The following is a 22,241-nucleotide window of genomic DNA, read 5'->3' as shown; positions in this document are numbered from 1 at the left end:
AAAATGTAGTATTTTAATTAAACAAAACATAAAATTATACATAGTAGTGCTGTTGGTTAGTTGGCTTATTATTTTTTAGGTTTAATTACACAGAATTCATGATAAATTAATGCATTTTATAAAATGTCATAAAACTGGGGCCCCCCTGGCACCATCTCGCGGCCCCCCTGAGGGCCCCGGCCCCCAGTTTGAAAACCACTGATATAGGGAATCAGAAGTTGTCTACAGATAGTGGGATAATATTTTGTTTATGTTGCTTGCTCGTGACTCGCTCCACCAGTGGGTACGCCTCCAGGGGCTCTGGTTTTCTGGAAAAGTTGCAGTAACACTGACCTGTCTTTTATAAATCTGATAAAACTAAAGACTTTTCGGGATATGAAGGATGCAATACTACTCTGTAGGTACTCAACACATTAAAATGAAATTAGCAGAAACACTGTGTTATGTAACCTTTAACTTTTCAACCTGTTTTTGTAATACAATTCAACACGTGTTTATCTGTCTACCGTAATAAAAGCTTCATGAATTTCCTGCTACATGAAAAACAGAGCTCTTACCATTCTTGGTGGATGAACTTAATACTTCCAGTACAGACACATGGATGGTAGAGCGGTTTGTCTTGGGTTCCCTCTGAACGACACACCCTACATATATCAGCTGCAAGAAAAGAGCAAAATGAACACGTTAAATCTACACATATTATCCCTAATGCACACTTACAATGCACTCTTATAAGCAATTACTGCTGCATGCGGCTTTATGACAATCTACAAAAACACTGAATAAGCTTTGTTGGTTATAAAGTTTATTGCCTTGAGTTCATTGTCATCTGATCTTATTTGGCTCTTTTGTTACTATAACAATACAAAATCTAATCATGATATTACTAAAAAGCAACATCTTAGTCAACAAACCACTATGAAAACACAAACACATAAAAAATCATGGCTAACATTACATGTCATATTTCAGTATTCATTTATTTACACATGACAGCTTTCCATGTCATGAGAGTGTAACAACTGTGTGTAATGTAAGACTCCATATCCTGTACCGATCTAAGTTCACTCATTTTCTTGGACAGAATGACAGCTTTACAAACCTGAGGCAAAAAATGCATTTTAGCTAACGTTAGTTAGCTTGCGAGGGCCACATATCATTGGCCTATTAAAGCTGGTTATTTAATTAACTTCTCGGGCTAAATCATTACGTTGTCGTAACCATACAAACCACAGGCTTGCAGCCACTATACATTTAAAACAAAACCAACAGACATGGGCTAACGTGCCGCTGTGTTTAGACAGCTTACCTTCTTCGGCAGTGTCCATCTTGTATGGTGACGCACTGTCCTCTTTACAGCCAATACATAACACACACACGGCGAAACAAAACACAAGATCAGCTAGCTCTCAACTACACTATTATGCAACATGACGAACGCGATCCGACCATGAACGCCACATAACCTCGGACAGGACAGTCTTATTCGCGTCGTGCGCAGAGTTCAAGCTATTTGTTTGTCGATCATCTCGGCTGCACTGAACATGTTTATCGTAAAGGTTTTTTGTGGCCTCTCGATCCGTGAAGGTGCAGCTCCAGTTCCGATTAACGACAGTTTACGACACTTCCTAGCACTTTACGAGTCGTGTCTAAGCTCGCGTTCTTTCTATTACATAAAAACATAATACTTAACCTGAATTGCTGAATTACAATCTAAAATTAGTTTAATTCTGAAAGGAATAAAACGACATAAAATGGATAATTAAAATGTATGGTTGCAACATGAATAATTATTATATAATATGATCAATATGCAATATTATAAATTTAATATATAATTATTCACCCCATTTTAAAAACAAATGTAAAATTCTAATAAGTTTTTATTTAGGAAACATTATTTGTTTATTTACATCCAACATTTGTGACCCTGCCTATGAATGCAGGTTAAAGTCTGATTACCTAATAATGAGATTAGGAGCATCAAAGTTAAGTCATTTATTTGAGTCTGTGACATGGTCAATATTAAAATATCAAGGTTATATTTCCAAAGATTGTTCTTTGTGAAGGATGATTTTGTGATCAATTGTTAATAACAATATATGTATATATTTATACTGGGTTTTCACAGGCAATGTCACATTCTGTAATACAGACTACTTTATAAAGATATTAAACTTTTAGACATGAATACTTTAAACGTTGTCCAATCTAAAGTGTGAATAAATCATACATATTTGAGATACAGTAACGTTTACTAGTCTTATCAATCAAAATTAGCTTAAAAAGAATTACAACCAGTCATATATATAAGAATAAAAGAGGTTTTATATTTGCTCAAACAAACAATCATGTGAATGCAATCAAAGTAATATGTCAAACATAAAATAACAAACATAAAACAGTCAGCTGACATGTACAACAATGCTTGTCAGTTTATGTGTTGTTAAAGACTGACAATTCCGTATCCTTGTTTATTACTGCTGAAGTATGATGACATTTAGTTTCTTTCACTGTGTTTATCGTTCCTGATGGGAGTTTTGAATGTCTTGGCATCGTAAATCCACACCGTGTCAATTCCCTCACCAGCTACCTCATCAGGAGTCCAAGTAGGAAAAGGAAAGCGACAAGCTACCACTTTAGCTGAACCCTGTAGCTCGGTTTGTAGCTTGACTTCAAGCTGTTCCATCTGTGGAGAAAACATTACAACATTATGTCAAATCATTTACACACTGTTAGGGAAAACTAATACAAAGTATGGCATTTATCTATTCTGACAATAAAGAATTTTTCACCATTTGAGGAACCCCAAAAATGACAACATTCGAGTATTCTGAAAAACTGACCTATAAAATAAGGAAAACAACTCATAATACACACAGCATGACTTATACAAATCACATTCGTATGTAATGGCTTATAAAAGTGTCGTTTTGAGCACATCCTGCCCTGTACTCACCTTCCATAGGTCTGAAATATGAAAAGATGTGCTGTGATGAACACATTCCCTCCAGGCTTTATAACGGGAATACAATACCAGCCATGGGTTCAGCTCAAAGCCAACTGCTTTAAAGCCCCTTTTTGCAGCAGCTATAACCTACACCAAACCCAGGCGAAACACATGCGCAAAATTATTTAACTTTAAATAGTGTTTCAGCAATCATTGCATCAATAACAACATAGTACTTTATTGCAGTGAATGGCAAGCATATTTGGTTATGGTAATGCATGGAAAACTCACTATTCGTCCATCTCCGCTGCCTATATCAACCAGAGAGCCTGATCTGCTTTGCAACGCCTTAATGACGTTTTGAATTTGTGTTGTGGTTGCAGGAACGAATGGAAGACAAACTTTTCTTAATGCCGGTGCAACAAACGGTCCAGTGACTGCATACAGAGCAACCAATGACCCCCCGACGACACAAGTTGCAATAACACCAAGTCGTTTTTTAAAAGCGCCGTCGTTACCTGATCCAGGCTTATTTGTCTCTGTTGAAGGACTTGACTGTATGTTAAAGTCAGACATCCTGAAATGACAGCAGGACTGATCAACTGACCTCAATGCCTCTGTCCAATGACACGCGCCTTTATTTAAAACCGATCAGATACTCCTGTAACAAGCAGAGCATTTTAATAAATCAATGACAGCGTCCTTAATGTTTATAGTCTCGTAATTCATATAAAACTATCACCGAAATGCATAAGAGCATACTGTATGGATATTGGTGCGTCCGGTTTTTGGTCCGATGTGATGCATTGACTGAGCGTCATTAGTTCCACTCTAGTCCAAGGGTGCCACAGATGGGCTGGTCCACACAATAAATATGATTTTTAAATATGATTATAAATGTGTTATAATAGATAAACAAATGTAAACGAAAACAAAACAAACTACAGTTCCATATGCACAGCGTGTTAATTTACATACTATTTTTTAGGGCCTTTGCAATTACGTTGATGATCCAGAGGGGGGCAACATAAGATGCATAAAGTGTCCTTTCATTGCTACTCTATTCTTGAATGTTATTTCAGTATTATGTAAAACAGCAGTTGTACGGTAATTTTTTTGTTTTTGCTGAGTAAAACATACAGTCAGGAGGACATTACAGTGAAACTGTTGATTTTTTTTTTTAGATATAGTACAGAAATAATATGCTGTAAAATAATCAAAAAGGTTTAAAGTGAAGAATAAGAATGCAATGCATTTTTGTGTCAAATTAATCAAGAAAAACAATCATGTTTACCAAATGAGACAGCCTTACAATGTCAATTGTATGTAATTTTGTCAAATATGTGATATGAGAATAATAAGCTGGGGTGGGGTATAGTACAATATAAAAGAAGCACAAAGCAATGAAAATAAATAAAATCACAAAATTAAATCACACAGTTCAGTAAGAAGGAAAAACATTGTCCTACAACACTATTTTTACAATGGGGAAAATAAACAAAGCTTTTAAATTACTTTTATGTACTGTTTTAAATAAAATTTAGTATGATCCTCCAAAATTTACATCAGTCATTTGCAATGATTGTGTGTACTGGAATGCCATCAAATAATATGAGCCAGACAGCAAGTATTGCACACAACAATAGGCAAAACAAGAAAAAATCCTGAGGCGTATGACTCACATTATATACATATAGTATGTACATCAATGTTAATTGATATTCCTTCATGAATTTGTACACAAACAAGGAAAATGTGCATGAAGCGAAGGGAATCATGTCTTTCAACAAAACCCTAACCCTACTACAAATAAAATAGCGACAAATGACACATAAGCTATTCAAAAGCTAGGCTCATATATACATGGACCATCAAAAGTCATTGGATATGGACCGATGCACAGTTCTCTCCATTGCTGCTCGCCCAATGCTGGTAATGGGTCCATCATCCAGTTCATCATCAAAGTCATACTCTTCAGCCCCATCATGTGAGTAGCTGTGCTTCATTATAAGAATATTCCTGTGGCCAGTAGGAGTAGCTTGCAGAGGGAGGGATGGTTGTGCAGTTTCTTGCATCTCTGAGAAAATTGTGGAAGCGTCTCGCAAGCTGAGGTCACTGCGGCTGCCTCGGGTACTGGACACCTGGGAACCGCAGTGATGGCCGTGGATGCATTTGGAAGAAGATCGCTGCAGTTTGTGAAAGTCTTCTGGTAGAACCTCACCATCACTTGAGGTCGGCTGCCGTAATGTGCACAGCTCATAGTGCGGGGGTTCGAAGGCCTCGTGCAGCAAGGTGGGGTCAAATTCGTCTCTGCGAATGATGTACTTCTTGCGTGGTTGTTTTATTTGAATGATTATTGACACGGTAAGCAAGATGATCACCACTCCACAGGTTACGCCGATAATGATTATGTTGGTATTGTCAAGGTGGTCCAAGATAGTGGCTTTTCTTTTCTCTGTGTGAATATCAAGATCAAATACTATGTGGCACATTGTTCTAAATGAACAAAACTGAAGCACAAACATTTACATACTGGTAGTCGCAGAGGGGTCCACTGTACGGTTTCAAATAGTAAAAGCTTTTTGTTTATTATTTATTTCACATGTTTGCATTAACATGTAAGAGAATAAGATAAAGCATATTGGCCTGCTGTCCGAGGGGAGTGCCCTAAGCTTGGAATTTTATCCCCATCTCAGATTACTCCCACTTTTTTAACTGGGATAGATGTTCTAGCTGAAAGTGAGGCGATGGGGTAAAAGAGGGATGCTGCAAAAACTGTCACAGGACACCACTTTGTGCTGATTGGTTGGATTACATCACTATGCTAGTCCCGAACTTAGTTAAACTTCATTTAGTGGCCTATTAACGTCTTATAACTATTTATGTTTTCATTTAACATAAACACAATTAATTAAGTATCACTAGTGGCATCTTTAATGAAATGTTCATTTTATTTTATTTTAAGATAAAGTAAGAAAATATTTACCCTTGCATCCATTTTCGTCCCATGGATAGACACAATTCTGGATACCATTACACACCAGCGTGTGGTTAATGCACATGTTGCTATGACAGAAGAACGAATCGCCTATGCATGGAGCTGCAAGGAGAAATGATAATAATTATAGAAGATGAACATAATAAGGTGAGACATTATCGCATGATGCAAAATGCCAAAATTATGCATTTGTTAGCCCAAATATAAAGCTATAAAAAGAGGTAACTCACGACTTTAACACTAGAAGTAGGCTGTATGTGTTACTTAAATGTGTCAAGATGAAAAACTGTTTGAATGACTCACGCTCGTTGAAGGTGGTGAAGAGGATTCGGAATCGACTCCTGCGGCTGGTTTCATCGGCCCACATGCGAATCACACCTAATGAGCTCAGCAGCATCACATCATTGGCCACCGTGCTACAGAATTTATTTTTCAGGTGCTCCACAGAGCTGCTCCCATCATACACTGCCACGAAGTTTCGCTTGCACTCATTCGAGTTTTGCATCTCGTAGTCCAGGAAGCGCAAGTAGATCTGTGCAGAAAGTACATTTATATTCACTTCAGTGCTTTGAGAAGACATTTCATTTCTGTATTTCTCAGGCCTTTTATTAGACGTGTGGAGAGAGACAGGATACTATTGAGGAGAGAAAAGGGCCAGGTTTGAACCTGTGTCATCCGCATGACTGTCAAAGTTCAAGTGTCAGAAACTGTATGGTTCATATGCTACCTTATGTGAGTAGTATGGTGAATAAATAAGATGTTGTGAGAATACATAAAACTGCAAATTTGGAATTACACTCCTAGAAAATATTGATGCTTCACAGCAATAAAATAAAAAAGGTCAATCAAAGGTTATTAAAAGAACAATTTCTTATTTTTTATAGACTGTACAACCTTTTTTCACTACAAAGAAACTGTTCTTTATGGAACCTTACAGCTCCACATTTTATGAACCTTTATTTTCAAGATTAAAAAAGGAGCAACTCCTACAAAGTGAAACTTGACTGTACAATTAGTTAACATAAAGTAAAAAGGGAATAAGTTGGTGAAGGGTGAAGGAAAGATGCTGGACGAATCACACAGATAAATGTATAAGAAGGTACAAAAGTTGTCACTGGGGCGGTACCTTTTCAAAAAGTACACTTTTGTATCTTAAAGTTGCATTTTGGCACCTCAAAGGTACACAGCACATTGAAAAATTAGGAGTTAGGTAAAAAAGTGTGAAAGCGTTAGATTTTTGGAGTTTGATTTTTAACTTTGACTATAGTTTGTGGGATACTCCCTGGCTATGTTGTATTTAGGAGTTCATTAATTGGTGTTCAGGAGCATGTTTAACACCACATTTAAAGTTAAATGTTGAGAAAGTGTCCCATGGCAAGACCTTGGTTCAGCACCATGAAGCAGTGTTGACAACTGGGCAACTTTGTCACTAGATTTAGCGACTTTCAAGACCCCCTTTTTTATCCAAAAAGTGACAAATGTAGCGACTTTTCCTGGCATTATTTAAGACTTTTAGAGACATAATGTCAATGTTATTCCCATTGAATCAATATCACGTTTGCACCCTCCGTTAATATTGAAAAAATATTTAAGTTTGAACAAACCACCATTATGGTGATCAGTGTGTGCTTTAGCTAAGCCCTTGACTCTTAACTTTCACTCAGTAAAACCTTTCTTTTCTTTTTTCAGCATTTGTATGTGTTTACGTAAAAACATGTGCATTGGAAAAAAGATGAGTTTCAAAGTTAAGTTGAAATTGGTTGCTTTTATGAAGATGTCAAGAAGAGATAAAATTAAGCTGCTTTACTTAATGAGGTTGATCCTTTTGTGGCTACACACTGTGAAAAGGTAAACAAAAAAATACTGACCCAGCATTCATTGCAGCATAAAGCTTTCTTTTGTTGGATTAGGCTAAGTTAGCTATATTTTAACTCTAAACAAGTGTTAATAATAAACTCCAAGAGCAGAGTTATTTTAAATCTGCTCTGTAGTCAATTTGATGGTGACGATGTACACTCAGACTGACTTGATTTTAGGAGTGTATTCCAAAGACCAGAATATGCTGTGTACACATTGGTACATAGGACATTTTTATAAAGGTTCAGTCCCAGTGACAACTTTTGTACCTATTTTCCAAGAGTATGGATGATTATATACATTCATTTAGATTTAAAATAATGACTAACAGGAACGGTTGTCCTTGTCCTACTGTTTTGATCTGTGTGTTTACCTTAAAGCCAGGAGGAGCTCTTATGAACCACCTGCAGTCCACAGCCTCTGATGGTAGTGCCTTCCTTTCTTTGGCAACCATTACAGACTCCACAATCCCCTCAGGTCCATTCATTTCAAAATCACAAACTGCATTAAGAAAACACAAGCCAGCGATGTATCATTATTTGTGTCCTCATGTCTTTGATCTATAGAAGAGGACACAGTATAGTAAATAATAACAATTCACTCACTTGGAAGAGGTGCTGGAGTTCCAAAGTCTTTGAATTCAGGATCTGTGAATTAAACAGATAAGGGTGTACATAATTTAGTAAATATATGCAATATGTTTTTATAAAGCACATACACTCTACTTAATAATATGTCACATAAGAATTAGCTTTTAAATACAATGTCAGAGAAAAATCACATTTGATTTCAAACACTGATAAAACAAGCCCACATGTTTGAGGTTTCTCTCTGACCTTGAGGAAGTTTACTGTCCCTGTTCATTCATTTATTTTCTCTAAAATAATAACAAAAACACACAGGATTAGGGAATGAGAATGATCTCCTGAGGCTTGAGGCATGATTGTACGTGGAATAATAATCCCTGTGCCAGCTTCATAAAGATTAGGCAATACAAAACAATATGAGAATTTAAGGTGTGTTTTTTTGTTTCTTAAAATTGTGCGCATTTTTTGGTTTTGAAAATATAGCTATTTCTTTATTTACCATGTCTATCTGACCCAATCTAATATTTTATCTCACAAGGAAGTGTTAGAGCGGTTTAGTGTTTCAATCAAAAATCATTCAGGGATTCTCCTTAATCCTCTCATGTTTTCTTACCTCTGGTCCAGTTTGGGTTAGATTATTTTCTGTGCTGATGTAACAGGATACATGATGCACTGTAGGTCTATTTGAATTTTGATTTAAGATGTGCAGGATGGTATCATTCAGTTCATATGTATAATTAATTAATGAATCATTGATTTAACACATAATGCCTTCTTAAAATGTATGTTTTTTAAAGATTTATCAGAATGTTGTTTGGTAATATAAAATATTAAAATATAAAAGAATTTTAAATCCATGATGGGGATGATGGTAGTGATGCTGAATGTTTCCTTCATTATCATAAAAAAAACTGAAAACTGGATTTAGATCCGACAGGAGATTATCATTCCTGCTTAGTGTTTATTAGGCAGTTGTGCTAAACATTGGAGCAATCTTAACATCACATAATCAGGAACGCTGGCCAACTTTAGTCATCTGTGTCAAACTCCAGCCGTCGCTAACACTTATTTCACTTTGACTACCGGTATTTATTTTTGAAATAGTTATGACAGAAGACTTTATGCATCCACATTTGAGGCAATCATTATGGCCATTCTATGGATTCCCAATAAGATTTGGAAAAGCTGAAGTAGCAAGACAGCGCTCGGGACATGAAGCAGACTGAGTGTGCTCCTCTGAAGACAAGCTTTCATTAACTGGGATGAGAGACATCACAAACCTCCCCCACTCAGCTGCTGTATGTGTGCCTGCACTACAAATGCACAAGCATCTGACCTTAACACACAACACAGCATTTACCAAACGGCAAATAGTGATGATCTAAAAATAATATACAGTAGGTTATAGCAGTGGTTCTCAAACTTTTTCAGCGTGCCGCCCCCCTGGTGTATGCCACATTCCTTCGCGCCCCCCCCCCCAAAGAAAATATATGACAGAAACTTATAATTTTAATTAAACAAATCATATTAAATTATACAAGTGGTGTTGGTTAGTAACCTTATTTTTTTAGATTTAATTACACAGAATTCATGATAAATTAATGTATTTTATAAAATGTCATAAAACTGGGACCCCCCTGGCACCATCTTGCAGCCCCCCTGGGGGCCCCGGCCCCTAGTTTGAGAACCACTGGGCTATAGGATGTCAGAATCCTGCCAGATCCTGTTGGTATTTAGATCTAGTTTAGCATGGCAGGGTTCTGACAGTACATATGTTCTATGTGGGAAATGTGTGGTTGTAGTATTGGTTTATTCCGACCACGCATTTCCCGGGTCTCGTCACTTTTTCCCCGATCCCTTACTTGTAATTATTTTCAGGTGTATGTAATTTACTTTCTCCCTATTTAAGAGTCCTTGTGTTTGTCGTCCATTGCACGTTCGTCTTGTTTCATGCCTTGTCCCATGCTTGTTTCTTGCCCTGTCGGTTCCAGTAAGTTTTGTATATATTTAAGTCTTGATCTGTTTAATGTGTTGAAAGTTATTGTTAGTTTTTGTTAAGTTTAGTGTTAGTTTAGTGTTGTCTTCCCTTGTCTTGTTTTGCCCCCTCGTGGGTTTTGTTTTCTTGTTTTTTCCCCTGTTTTGTAATAAATTCCTTTTTTGTTACGTCCGCATCTGGGTTCGTGTTTTGTGTTTACCCAAATCCTGACATAGGATACACCTGTGTGCATTCTTTGACACAGAAAATGCAAAAGTGTGATTTTGATATGCAATGCAATAACTTATTGAACAATTCACAATAAACATAATAATAGTAGAGAAGAAATACATATGATTTTGCATTAGGTCACTAATCAAATAAGCAAATATGTGACATGCCAGATTAAATGCTTTAAAACAAATAAAAAAAAATTTCACTTAAATTGTTATGATAATAAATTAATTGCAATAAATAAGAGACAGTAAAGCATTTTATTATATTTATATTTATTATATTAGGCTATATTATTTTAATATGACTATTGATTTAACTGCAAGGAAAATCTAAGACATACTTCTACGAAATCTAAGAAATAAAAACATAAATAATGTCTAATATCTTACAAATAAAGTGAACCGACTAAAATAAATTCAATCATCCGCATTCTATGATTTCTGATAAATTCATTGGAAATATGTCAGTCCATTATAATGAAAAAAAAGGCAACACAACATCCTTACCTTGTGTGAAATTATATCGAGCTGAAAATCCAGTGGCCTCTAGTTCACCATCTGCCACAAATTTTATCCAGAGGTATCGTCCACTAGACCTAACATAGGTTGGGCTCTCTTGTCCACAGTACCGGCCAATGATAGGAGAATAGCTAAATGGGCCATCCCGAACCTCGATGTGGTCAAACTTACACTCCCATGATGGCTCAATAGCATACCTCTCATCAAAATACAGATCGATGCATTGCCTTGGAGAAGCTGTGACGTAATACATATAGTATGTACATCAATGTTAATTCATTAATTTGTACACAAACAATGAAAATGTGCATGAAGACAAGGGAATCATGTCTTTCAACAAAACAGAGAAAAACAAAGTGCATGATTTCTACAGACAAATGAACTTCAGTTAGAGATGCAAATGTAATATCATAATGAACAAACATTAAGCCCACTGACCTTCAATTATGTATGTGCATTCCCGGTCAGGAGGATATTTCTCGGGATAGTTAGGGGATGTGAAAAGCCCACCATCGGTTTCTTTAACCCAGGTACCACACAAACCAGCTGGTGTTACACCTGAGTTGTTTTTAACTGAGTATTAAGTGACAGAGATATACAGTAGCATTACTTTCTCAGGTAATCAATTATCATAAGGTTTAAATTACTGGATTAGTAACTATACACATGCATTTGTTAGATCAATACCTATAGCTCTCTTTGGGGGTGCTGTTGGTGCTCCAGAAAACCCAAGATTGATAAAACCTGCAACAACTGGAAAAGAGACCAGAATAGCTTGCGTCACGAGTTGTATCATATTAAAATATATCCAATATACATTTTAATGTTTTCTTATAAAATCTCTCAATTTTCACATTATGGTTTCAATGCAAATAAAACGTGACGTAACACTTTGAATACTTGTTTATGAAACAAACAACATCTAAGCATGTCGAATACACAAATGCATTTTATCACCACTATGTTTGCAAATATTTTCATTTGTTGTTTAGTTTAATACTTGATTGGGATCGTTCTGTGCTATGCGTTGTCACAAATACACTTTCTTTATTGCCAACGGAATAAACATAATAAATAAGAAAGCAATAAACTTTAAAGAAAACCATGCAGCGTATGCTATGTATTGTTCCCAAATGGTTACTTGGTCGATAATATTAAAATAAAACATTATAGTTACATGTTTTAAATTTACTCACCTATGAGCAGTTTGACGCGCGGCACCATGATTCTCCCCAAAGGCTTTCAAGTTTTAATGCCATGAAATGCGAGTTGAAGTGGCGAATTGCTAAATAAATTTGAGAGAAAATACATCAACAATATAAATATAAAAGTTGTTAGATGAGCATACTGAGACCAAATGATGTGAAATTCATTGCGCAGATTATTACAGCTCTTCATTCGAACCTACAGCGCTTGCATGAAACAGGTTTACACGGCGCGTAATCCGCCTCGGTGTATTGAAGACCTAGTGGATTAAGAGCATCTTTTACCATACATTTAGCCAAACACATTTGGCGTAGATCGTCCTGAATATGGTAAACGTAATAGCATGCAGCAGACAAAGCTTGTGATGTTGACCTGTGCCATACGCACTGTATATACATTGTAATGCCAATCAGGAAAAAACTTGAAATAATTACAATAAATTCAACTCAGTTGACATTTCAGTGTTTTGGAGGTGTAAGCTTTATAAACTGGTATACAAAATGCATCCTAAGTTTTCAGTACGGCTACATTAATAAATAACATTAGAAGTGGGGTCTGTTGTATTTTTTTCTTTGTTTGTTTTGGAAAATGTCATCTTGAAAGATTACTTTATATAATAAAAAATATATAATGACTTTTATGTTTTCCATGTTTTCCTGATGCTGTTAGAGTTATCTTCCACATGTTCATCTGCATTTTGGCAACTTAATGTATTTTTCTACTGTATTATGCAATGCATGCAACCAAGCTTTATTTAAACTGCAATGGGGGACAAAAGTGTGAAAAAAATTAAATGTCCTGCTAAAAAAGTACATTTTCAGTGGGTCTAAAATTCATAACTGAAAACAGGGAATACAGCGTGGGATCCTGCATTTGTGACAAATAAAAAGAGAACTATATCAAGACAATATTTTGAAACAAGGGCATCTATTTGTTGGAGCCACACAGGTCATATTCAAAAATATTCTGAAATACATATTAATACTTTAGATCATTTCACACCTGAACGATATGTAAACCAGATACTTACTTACTCTGACAGATTTAAAGCTAGTTTGGATGCAAAGAGTGTCACATAAAAACTAATGAATTCATAAAAAATTTGATTCATTCATCCATCTATGCAGGAAATCAGATGGCATCAAACAAAGTAATAATTGTACATTGCATGCATTCTATTATGTTTAATGTAGTGTTTAACACCTATACATTTTTAAATGTGATGATCTACTACAACATCTAGTAATGAATTTAAGTGAACCAAAATGACTTCCCTATATATTATCATCAAAGAAGGAAAACCAAAGACTAGACTGGACATACTTCACTATAATTTTTTAAAAAAAGTTTAAAACATCACTTAAAACTCATTATTTTAAGGAAGCATTTGGGTGATATAGTGTTTCTTGTTGTTTTTTATGATTGTATCTTAAATGTTTATTTTATGGCTTCTAAGGGTTACTTTTAATTGTTTTATTATTTTACTTTTATTTATTCTTCCTTTTAATTCTTTACTTCCATTGTTTTATTATTATGTGTTTTTTTTTATCACTATGTCTATTTTATATATCTAACTTTTTTACTTATGTTAAGCGCTTTGAGAAATGAGTTTTAAAGGCGCTATACAAAATAAAGATAGTATTATTATTATTATTATAATTTCCTTATATTTTAAGCTGTATGACAAAATTAAAACGAGCTGAAATGTAGTATTAAACATATATAAATGTCAGCTGTAGATGTGTATGTGATAAATAATCATAGAATTGAGAGACATTTTTGGATTTCTGCAGTATGGGGTATTGTGCACAAACAATTTGTGTGTTTTTGTCTTTTTCCTATTTCAATACGTTAAATCCCTATCTATATAAATTAGTTTAAGTCCACAAGGTCATTTAATTGAACGCTAATGTTCAATGTTTTCTTCAGCCACTGGATGGTGCAATAGGACATCTTATTAGTTCATGAACAACCTCATTCCCAAACAATAGAATGTCAACAGCACAGATGACTGACCTATTTTTATTTGATTTTCTCATCAATAAATGGCAAATAGATGCATAATCCTCAACTCTTAAAAACCACAAATGACGTGCAGTTTATTTAGCATTATGTTTGCAAGAGCACGATAAGTGGCTAATAAATAAAAATGTTGTTATTAATGTGTATTAGCTGCGTTATATAGCCTAGGCTATAGTTTGCTTTAAAACTTTTTGACAGAGATAGGTTATTTTGCAATTTCAATTTCACTGGTTAGAGAGCGCATGGTGACAATTTGGTGGGCGTATTCAAATAGGGCGTGTGTGTGAAGCAATGAGAGAGAGAGAGAGAGAGAGAGAGAGAGAGAGAGAGAGAGAGAGAGAGAGAGAGAGAGAGAGAGAGAGAGAGAGAGATGCTGTCGTCTTTACTGATCTCCTAAGACTTTAGTGTCTTTAGTGTTTGTTGTTCAGAGGTCTTCCACAGTCATGTTGAGAGCCAGTGAAGCGGGCTCGTTGGCCGTGCTGGCCTCCAGTCTTCTTTTGGGATGCGCAGTGGCGCACTCCCTCGGACAGAATGACACGGAACCTGTTGTTCTGGAAGGAAAGTGTTTAGTTGTGTGTGACTCGAACCCGTCCGCGGATGGTGGGGTGACCTCGTCGTTTGGGATATCCGTCAGAGCTGCCGGTGCCAAAGTGGCTTTCTCTGCTGTCAGAGGAACTAACCATGAACCGTCCGAAATGAGTAATAAGTCAATGACAATCTACTTTGATCAGGTCAGTCCTTAGCTGTTTATTCACATAACGCATATCTGTTTTTGTTGTTCAATTGAGATGTATTTCTGTTTTTCTTGTTTCTTTTCACAATTTTCATTGTTGCAAAGCAGCTTTAGGGTAAATAAATGAGTACAGGTAGTGTAGACAGATAAAAAGATTATGAAATATAATGCATGGTTTTATTGCAAAAATGAATGCACATTACCGGTAATAGCAATACCAACTGTGAACATGAAAATAAATGATAATATGACTATTAGATTTCAAGAATGATTTCTCATTTGCAGGTGTTAGTGAACATTGGAAATCATTTCGATCTCAAGGCGAGTGTCTTTCTAGCTCCACGGCGAGGAATTTACAGCTTCAGTTTTCATGTGGTGAAGGTCTACAACCGACAGACCATTCAGGTGAGGAGAATACTTTTCTCATTAAAATATCAATTTTTTGGACAAAAAAATGCGTATATGTAATGTAAATGACAATATGCTCGTGTACGTCGTGTGATCACGTTTTGTTTTTCACCTCAATAGGTCAATTTGATGCACAATGAATACCCGATAATATCTGCGTTTGCCGGTGATCAGGATGTCACGCGGGAGGCTGCGAGTAACGGGGTCCTGCTTCACCTGGAGCGCGAGGACAGACTCTATCTCAAACTAGAAAGAGGAAACCTCATGGGCGGCTGGAAATACTCCACTTTCTCTGGCTTCCTTGTTTTCCCTCTCTAATCAAATATAGGCACTTTACATGGACCAGATTGAGGACTGAGGGACTTGTCTGTTCTTTTGAAAATAAATGTAGCAGAGAGAACTGGGATTTCTTTCATTGTCAAGATCAGAAGATATGTAACGAGTTGTATGTGCGTGTGTGCTTATGCTATACTAAAGCAAGTACAGTAACAATTTTGGCCAAATTACCAATTGGTGTCATCATGATGCTTCGGAAAGGACTCATTCAAAAACTTGTTGTATGTGACTGGACATTTTTGCATTCGGGAGAATATATTTTGCACGAAATGTGTCCTGTTATGTGCTTGTATTTGTATAATTTGTATAGCCCTTATATGTTTGATGTTATATATGAGTACAAAGAACCATGGTCTCTAATCGTTGGTGTTCCGCTTAAGCATAGATAAGTAATGATATCTTCCATTTTTATATCACTCGAATGTAAATATACCATGTCATTAACACAAAGAATGTACTTCCAACTGCTTTAACTTACAAGTTTTCTGAAAGAAGGGAATAAAAGTATTTGAGAGAAAGTGGGGAGGAGAGAAACTGAAGACGCTGTCCATGGTGCTGGAAAGCAGCTGTCAATCAAAGGCTGCAGTTGACATCCATTACACAACAGTGTACACTCTTCAAACACATTTGATTGGGAGAAACAAGTCACCATAAACTTGCAGCATAAAAAATTGCTGCCTTTGACACCAACTAGATCCAATCTAACAAGACTTTTCAAAGTTTTGCAAGCCTGACTGTTAATGTTCCTTTAAATCATTTTGTCAAAAGTTATAAGATAAACATTTTGAAAATCTTGAAATACGTTTGTTTTAGGAAAGATGACAGCAACTCCCACCTAACAGAGATCAATATGTGCACAAACTGGAAAGAAAATGGACACCATGCGGATGTCTCAGGATACCGTCTTACACAACAGCGAACCTTAGGGTTTTAACATTTATAGCTTTATATTTTTCAAAGCATAACTGGGAAGCAGCATGGAAATTAGGTAATTTATTACCATGGGCACAATTAAAACTGTGAAGACAGCATTATTTGGAGGTGAAATGCAAATGTGATGAGGTATGAGAATGATGTGGGTGTTAAGTGTTAAACAGTGAGATATTCCTTCCAAGAGTGGATCTTAAAAAGACATTAGCACATTTTTTATTGAGCAAGATTACATTTCACACCGTGAGGGGGTAATCAGGGTAGATGTTTGATAATATCTAAAAATGTTTTTAGAGTTTTTATGTAAAACCTGATGAGACCTGTTTGGACTTCTCCCTCTAAGGTTGAGCAAAATGTATTTAAAAACTTCTCTCGTGTTCTGTCTCTGGTTCCTGTTATTTCATTTGGCATGAAAGTAAACGTGGCCCAAGGGCTCGAAACTGTCTGAAGCCTGTATCTGACCTTTCTTTCTTTGAAAGATGATTAAGAATGAAAACATGACTCAACAGCACACGTCGCTGCTGGGTCACTAAACATGACTTTGGTTTTGGGGAACAAAATACAGAAAATGTTTCTATGTAAATTCTTTCACTTGTCATTGAAGAGCATCTTCACTTCAGTAAGGGAAACTGATCATCTTTTAGAACAAAACATCTGTTACATGCAAACTAACACATTTTAAAATTTTAATAAATGGAAAGTGTCGAGTAAAGTATCAAAGATGTATTTTACCCACATTTACATTATTATTCATTTCATTATCTCTTGTGATGCTATGATGCATGATGTCTCATCACCAGCACCCATTAATTAATTATTGTGACTGCAGTGTGAATTTCAAGCATCAAGATTCCATAAGCATGGTTTACTTTGTCTTTACTCATGAGTTACTGGTGAACTCAACTGTCTTATAATGAATCTGCCCGCTGGCGGTCTTTTATCTTATTCATATGCAAGAGTGAGGCAAGTTTATTTCATCATTCTAAATTGTTTATGGTATCCATTTCATGCCATATATATATCTGATTGTGTGAAACAGCTAAGAAATGAAATACAAATGTAATGCACGAGTCTTCAACTGGGGGTCCATGTTGGTATTAGTTGGGGGGGGTCATCCAAATATTGTTTGAATTGAAGATAATAAAAAATTGAATTATGCATCATACAAAATATTTATATAAAATTATATGAACTTGATTTAAATGAAGGTTCCTACATTAAAATCTATTCAGTACATTTAAAATATTACATAGTTATACATAGTTAACACTTCGTAATTGTGCATACAAAAAATATATAATTTTAATATCTTTGTAAAATAACAATTATAACAAAGTATGTAAATCTAGTAAATCATACACATATACTGTGGGTCCTTGCTCCTCCTTTCTATCCATTAAGGGGTCCTTGGCCTAACAAATGTTGAAGAAATCTGTTGTAGTGTATATAGAACTGGTTATACAGTATTTGTCCAAACATCAAGTATTTGCATCGTCCAACTTTCAAGTTCAAACGTAACTCAGAACGTCTGGTGAAAACACTGATATTTACTGATTTTGTTACCAGCATTGATCCACTAAAATATTTGATCAGATGATACAACAGCTGACATTGAGATTCTGACTTTAAACCTGACTGATCACTGACCAGAAACAAAAAGTGAAAGCTGATGTGATAATTATGGTCCCTGGCACATTTCTCCAACACACAAGCAGTTTTTAATAGGCACATAGATGCATCGGCTCCTTCTAGAACGCTCCAGGTCTTTGCCTGCATGTAGTGCGCTTTGAACTCTGAATAGCTCAATAGATATCTTTTTTCATTGTCAGAAGTGATTTGATGTGAGATTCCTTGTTTAACAACCTATTGACAAACACATTCTCATCTGTTGCCTACCGCTAAGATGTGCTACTTCACTTCATGAAGTCCTACACAAATGCAAATCCCATGGGTTTTTTCTGCTTTTTCTTTTTTTCTTAAAGGTGGAAAATAGGATGTTTGTTTAATACATTTTTGCAATATTACTTGAAACTGTCTTTACTAAATGATAAAAGACTATTTATTAGCTGCACTGAAAGTAATATTATTAATATACGTCATCTGTGCACAAGATAGGACCTTAAAAACATCACCCAATTGCTCATGCGGTCATCGCATAAGCGATTGGCCCTCTGGCTTGTCAATCACTGCCATTACGATCCTTGTGAGAGACGTGTGCGCTTCAGTGACTAAACACAGGCGACGCATGCGCATAGCGCATGAAACTCCGTCTTAAGTTTCGTTTTGTTTTCATTGTCGATCCTGCTTTCCTCCTCGAATTTGCACCACGGTAGAGAAGAAACTCGAAGGAGGACGCAAAAGAAAGACTTTTTTAAGCCGCTGGGAATAGGAGAAAATTGTCAGAAGAACGTAATGTAAACAGAGTCGTTATTGGAGAAACATTTCAACGCTGGAGAGCAATGAAGGAACAGAGAGGTGTCAAGACAGACGCGCAGTTCGCAAAAATTCTTCCCGACAGGTAACAGTGATTATTCTTTCTTTGGGGAATAATTATTGTTGTACTGTTATTCAGGTATATTGACGTTGTTTGTGTACTGTAGTTGTAAGGCAGTGACCAGTCTACTACATGCTAGTTGAAATGGGAGTAGCGTAGACTGATCTAACGTTTTAAAGTCTTATTTGTTTATTATCATCATTTCACATAATGAATCCACTGATGCGAGTCACGCGACACACCATATGCCGGTGTTAAACAAACACTCGTGTTCAAATATTCGTGCACGAGTTTTGGAAGGCGTTCCCAGAAATGAGCTGTGAAGGAGGGAGGCTGTTCTTACGCATGCGCTCATTTAAAAAAACTCAGTAACCGTTTTTGGATTCTCAGTCGGCGAAAAACATCCTCTTTTGCGCCTTTAAATAACAGGTGCGCAGCCCATTCTCATGAAATGCATATAAATAGCATGCAGTGTGCAATACTTACTCAAAATTCCAAATTTACGTGATATGCCAGTCCGTCCCGTTCACTTAATACGGCGCATCTTTTCATGTCATTTTATGTTTCTCAATTGGTTTTTATTTTTATCATTGTTGTTTGGGGTTGGAACAACTTTTTGTTACATAAAATGACATCCTAACCCAAACCCCAATTCTAACTCCAACTCCAAGCGACCATGGTTTAAAAATAAACAAAAACACTGAGAAACCTGTATATTAAATTACATCCTAAAGCAAATCCCAACACCCAAGCGATTTAAAAAAATTTAGAAACCAATAAATAAAATGACACGAAAAGGTGCGCCATATTACGTGAACGAGAAGGACTGGTGTATCATATGCACGCAAAATTGGAATTTGCCATATGTATTGCACGACTTTTCAAATTGCATGCTATTTAAACGCATTTCATGAGAAAGGGATGAGATATCATATTTCGTCATATCATATTTTCTATCTTTGAACTCAGACGTGTGTTAGCATCTCTGTGTTGGCTCTGTTCATAAGGTAAGGGCCCAGCCTACCCATCTCTCCAGCATTATAGCAACAAGGGCCTTTTGATGTCCTTACCCCTTGTGGCATGCATGCTGGGAGAGCCCAAATGACAAAGCACCGGCCCAATCTGTGACCCACTGACACATGGCATACGTGACTCTGTAATCAGGCCGAGCTCTAGAGACTCATGCCAAGCTGCTCTTTACCACCAGTAGGGCCGACAGCCTCTGCAGAAGAGCCTAGGCATATCTAATGCCATTTAGATACATCAGGATATCAACTCAGGCTGGTGCTTCCTGTACTGGTGGGTTATGGGACAACTGGAAGAAAAGAATGAGAAACTAGACACTGACATTGTGTTTTGAGTATGTGTTCTTTAAAGGTAATGACAAAATATAAGGGATGTGCATAGTTACTGTTGCTTGTGAGAGGCAGATATTGTTTTACAGAAGACTGCTGATGGCATCATGCTTACAGTTACGATAATAAAACTGTAATTAGTCGCTGGGCTCTTCTGTGCCTTCATTACACCTGGAACACTACCATCAATCTTCATTACACACCAACATCATGCTGTATTACACCACTGACTATACTACAATATTGATCTTCCAATGTCAATGTCTGGAGTGTAAATCTAATGCGCAGGTATACCTTAAAAATCATTCATATTACTTTTGTACAAAGGGATTTGGTAATATACAATAGTTCACATGGGCTGCTGGTCTGGATAAATATATATAAAAGGACAAAGTAACTTCTAAGTACACTCTTAAATAATGCTGGGTTATTTTCAACCTTGCGTCAAAATTAACTAACCCAGCAGCTGGGATAAATTAACCCAGAAAATTATCATATTTGACTCAACAATTTGTTAAAAAAAACAGCACGTTTGGTGCACTGTAAAAAATCTTTGCTGCCTTAATTTTTTTTGTTGAATCAACTTAGATTTACAAGTCATGTCAACTTACTATTGTCTATCTTGACAAGAGCTGCTAGAACTTATGAAATGAAGTAGACGTTTTTCAACGATATTCTATAAATTATAACAACTCATCTGTCGTTATAACAACTCATCAAGAAAAATAATAGTAAGTTTAAATGATTTGTAAATCTGAGTTGATTCAAAAAAAAATTAAGGCAGCAAAGATGTTTTTACAGTGTGGAGACAACACAGAATAGGTTAAATTACAATACAATGGGATAGGATCATTACTTTTTGACCTAACACTGTATTGAAAATAACCCTGCCGTTTTTAGATTGTAAGTATATCACAATTTAAAGACCATTATTTAAAATATTGATATTGCTGTAAGAAAAGATTTGTTGGTTCAACTTAAAAAAGTAAGTGTTTGTGCTGTCTTAAAAATTTGAACTAATTTAACTTAGTTAATATTACTTCATTATGTAGTTGATATTAATTAACTCAAAATTTTTAGGTAGCGTAATTTTTTACAGTGTAAGAATATATCAGTATTTATCCTTTGTCCTCGTTCTTGCTCCCATAATAAAATTTCATTTTATGGCATCTTAACGGGTAGTTTGAATGCAATAGTTCACTTTGCATGCTGGCTCCATGACTATACAGTAATTTATGTTGTCAAACTTGGCCAGAGCATATTAACATTACGGCATTTACTTTCCTGCATCTAAAGCGATTTTTCATAACCCATCTGCTGTGATTTTCAGAACACTTAACAGACTATGCCCCATCATAAAATTTATGTTCAATCTGTTGAAAAATATGATCATAAATTTGCATCAGTTTGAAAAGTGTAAGAAAGCAATTTTAAGAGAGTAACGGTCAACAAGCAGTCGCAATGTTATTTTTTTTTAATTACTCAAGCAGCCCTCAGACTTGCACTTCAGCTTTAAAGGGCCGCTAACCTAGGTGTTTTTAGCAATATTAAAATAGCCTCTGGTATTCCCAGAATGTGTCTGTAAAGTTTCAGCTCAAAATAGACCACAAATCTTTCATTATATAATGTTGAACA

At 35.9% G+C, this 22,241-nt stretch overlaps 4 protein-coding genes across 9 annotated transcripts in view; 1 reads left to right on the top strand and 3 right to left on the bottom strand.

The window, feature by feature from the left end:
* marchf6 (membrane-associated ring finger (C3HC4) 6) overlaps nucleotides 1–1,604 on the bottom strand; it is a 29,337-nt gene extending 27,733 nt beyond the window's left edge. For all 4 annotated transcript variants that reach the window (XM_065276455.1, XM_065276456.1, XM_065276457.1 and 1 more), the window contains exons 1-2: nucleotides 1,310–1,604; nucleotides 558–657 (exon numbers count right to left, since the gene is read on the bottom strand). In XM_065276455.1, coding sequence (XP_065132527.1) covers nucleotides 558–657; nucleotides 1,310–1,328 — 119 coding nt within the window. In that variant the 5' untranslated portion in view covers nucleotides 1,329–1,604. The remainder of the gene's footprint in view (nucleotides 1–557; nucleotides 658–1,309) is intronic.
* A 379-nt stretch (nucleotides 1,605–1,983) lies between these two features.
* atpsckmt (fATP synthase c subunit lysine N-methyltransferase) lies at nucleotides 1,984–3,857 on the bottom strand. Of its 2 annotated transcripts, XM_065276452.1 has the most exons (5): nucleotides 3,713–3,857; nucleotides 3,242–3,611; nucleotides 2,960–3,097; nucleotides 2,796–2,846; nucleotides 2,311–2,689 (listed from the first exon to the last, which is right to left on the bottom strand). In XM_065276452.1, exons 2-5 carry the CDS (start codon nucleotides 3,524–3,526, stop codon nucleotides 2,501–2,503), a joined length of 663 nt encoding a protein of 220 aa, XP_065132524.1. In that variant the 5' UTR covers nucleotides 3,527–3,611; nucleotides 3,713–3,857; the 3' UTR covers nucleotides 2,311–2,500. The 2 variants fall into 2 exon arrangements, with proteins under 2 accessions (XP_065132525.1, XP_065132524.1); XM_065276453.2 differs by lacking the exon at nucleotides 2,796–2,846 and having other exon boundaries at nucleotides 1,984–2,689; nucleotides 3,242–3,857.
* Nucleotides 3,858–4,299: 442 nt separating this feature from the next.
* Nucleotides 4,300–12,444, bottom strand: LOC135766938 (neuropilin and tolloid-like protein 1). 2 transcript variants are annotated; one of them, XM_065276450.1, is made up of 9 exons: nucleotides 12,319–12,444; nucleotides 11,810–11,875; nucleotides 11,561–11,695; nucleotides 11,111–11,359; nucleotides 8,411–8,452; nucleotides 8,179–8,306; nucleotides 6,252–6,480; nucleotides 5,937–6,050; nucleotides 4,300–5,405 (listed from the first exon to the last, which is right to left on the bottom strand). In XM_065276450.1, the coding sequence occupies exons 1-9, from the start codon at nucleotides 12,344–12,346 to the stop codon at nucleotides 4,822–4,824; spliced, it is 1,575 nt and encodes a 524-aa protein (XP_065132522.1). In that variant the 5' UTR covers nucleotides 12,347–12,444; the 3' UTR covers nucleotides 4,300–4,821. The 2 variants fall into 2 exon arrangements, with proteins under 2 accessions (XP_065132522.1, XP_065132523.1); XM_065276451.1 differs by lacking the exon at nucleotides 11,111–11,359.
* A 2,258-nt stretch (nucleotides 12,445–14,702) lies between these two features.
* Nucleotides 14,703–16,366, top strand: cbln2a (cerebellin 2a precursor). Its single transcript, XM_065275401.1, has 3 exons — nucleotides 14,703–15,081; nucleotides 15,369–15,488; nucleotides 15,612–16,366. Exons 1-3 carry the CDS (start codon nucleotides 14,794–14,796, stop codon nucleotides 15,807–15,809), a joined length of 606 nt encoding a protein of 201 aa, XP_065131473.1. The 5' UTR covers nucleotides 14,703–14,793; the 3' UTR covers nucleotides 15,810–16,366.
* Nucleotides 16,367–22,241: the final 5,875 nt, after the last annotated feature.

This window comes from Paramisgurnus dabryanus, chromosome 6, assembly GCF_030506205.2.
Source record: "Paramisgurnus dabryanus chromosome 6, PD_genome_1.1, whole genome shotgun sequence".
Lineage (NCBI taxonomy): Eukaryota > Metazoa > Chordata > Actinopteri > Cypriniformes > Cobitidae > Paramisgurnus > Paramisgurnus dabryanus.
This window is presented reverse-complemented; position numbering and strand designations above follow the sequence as displayed.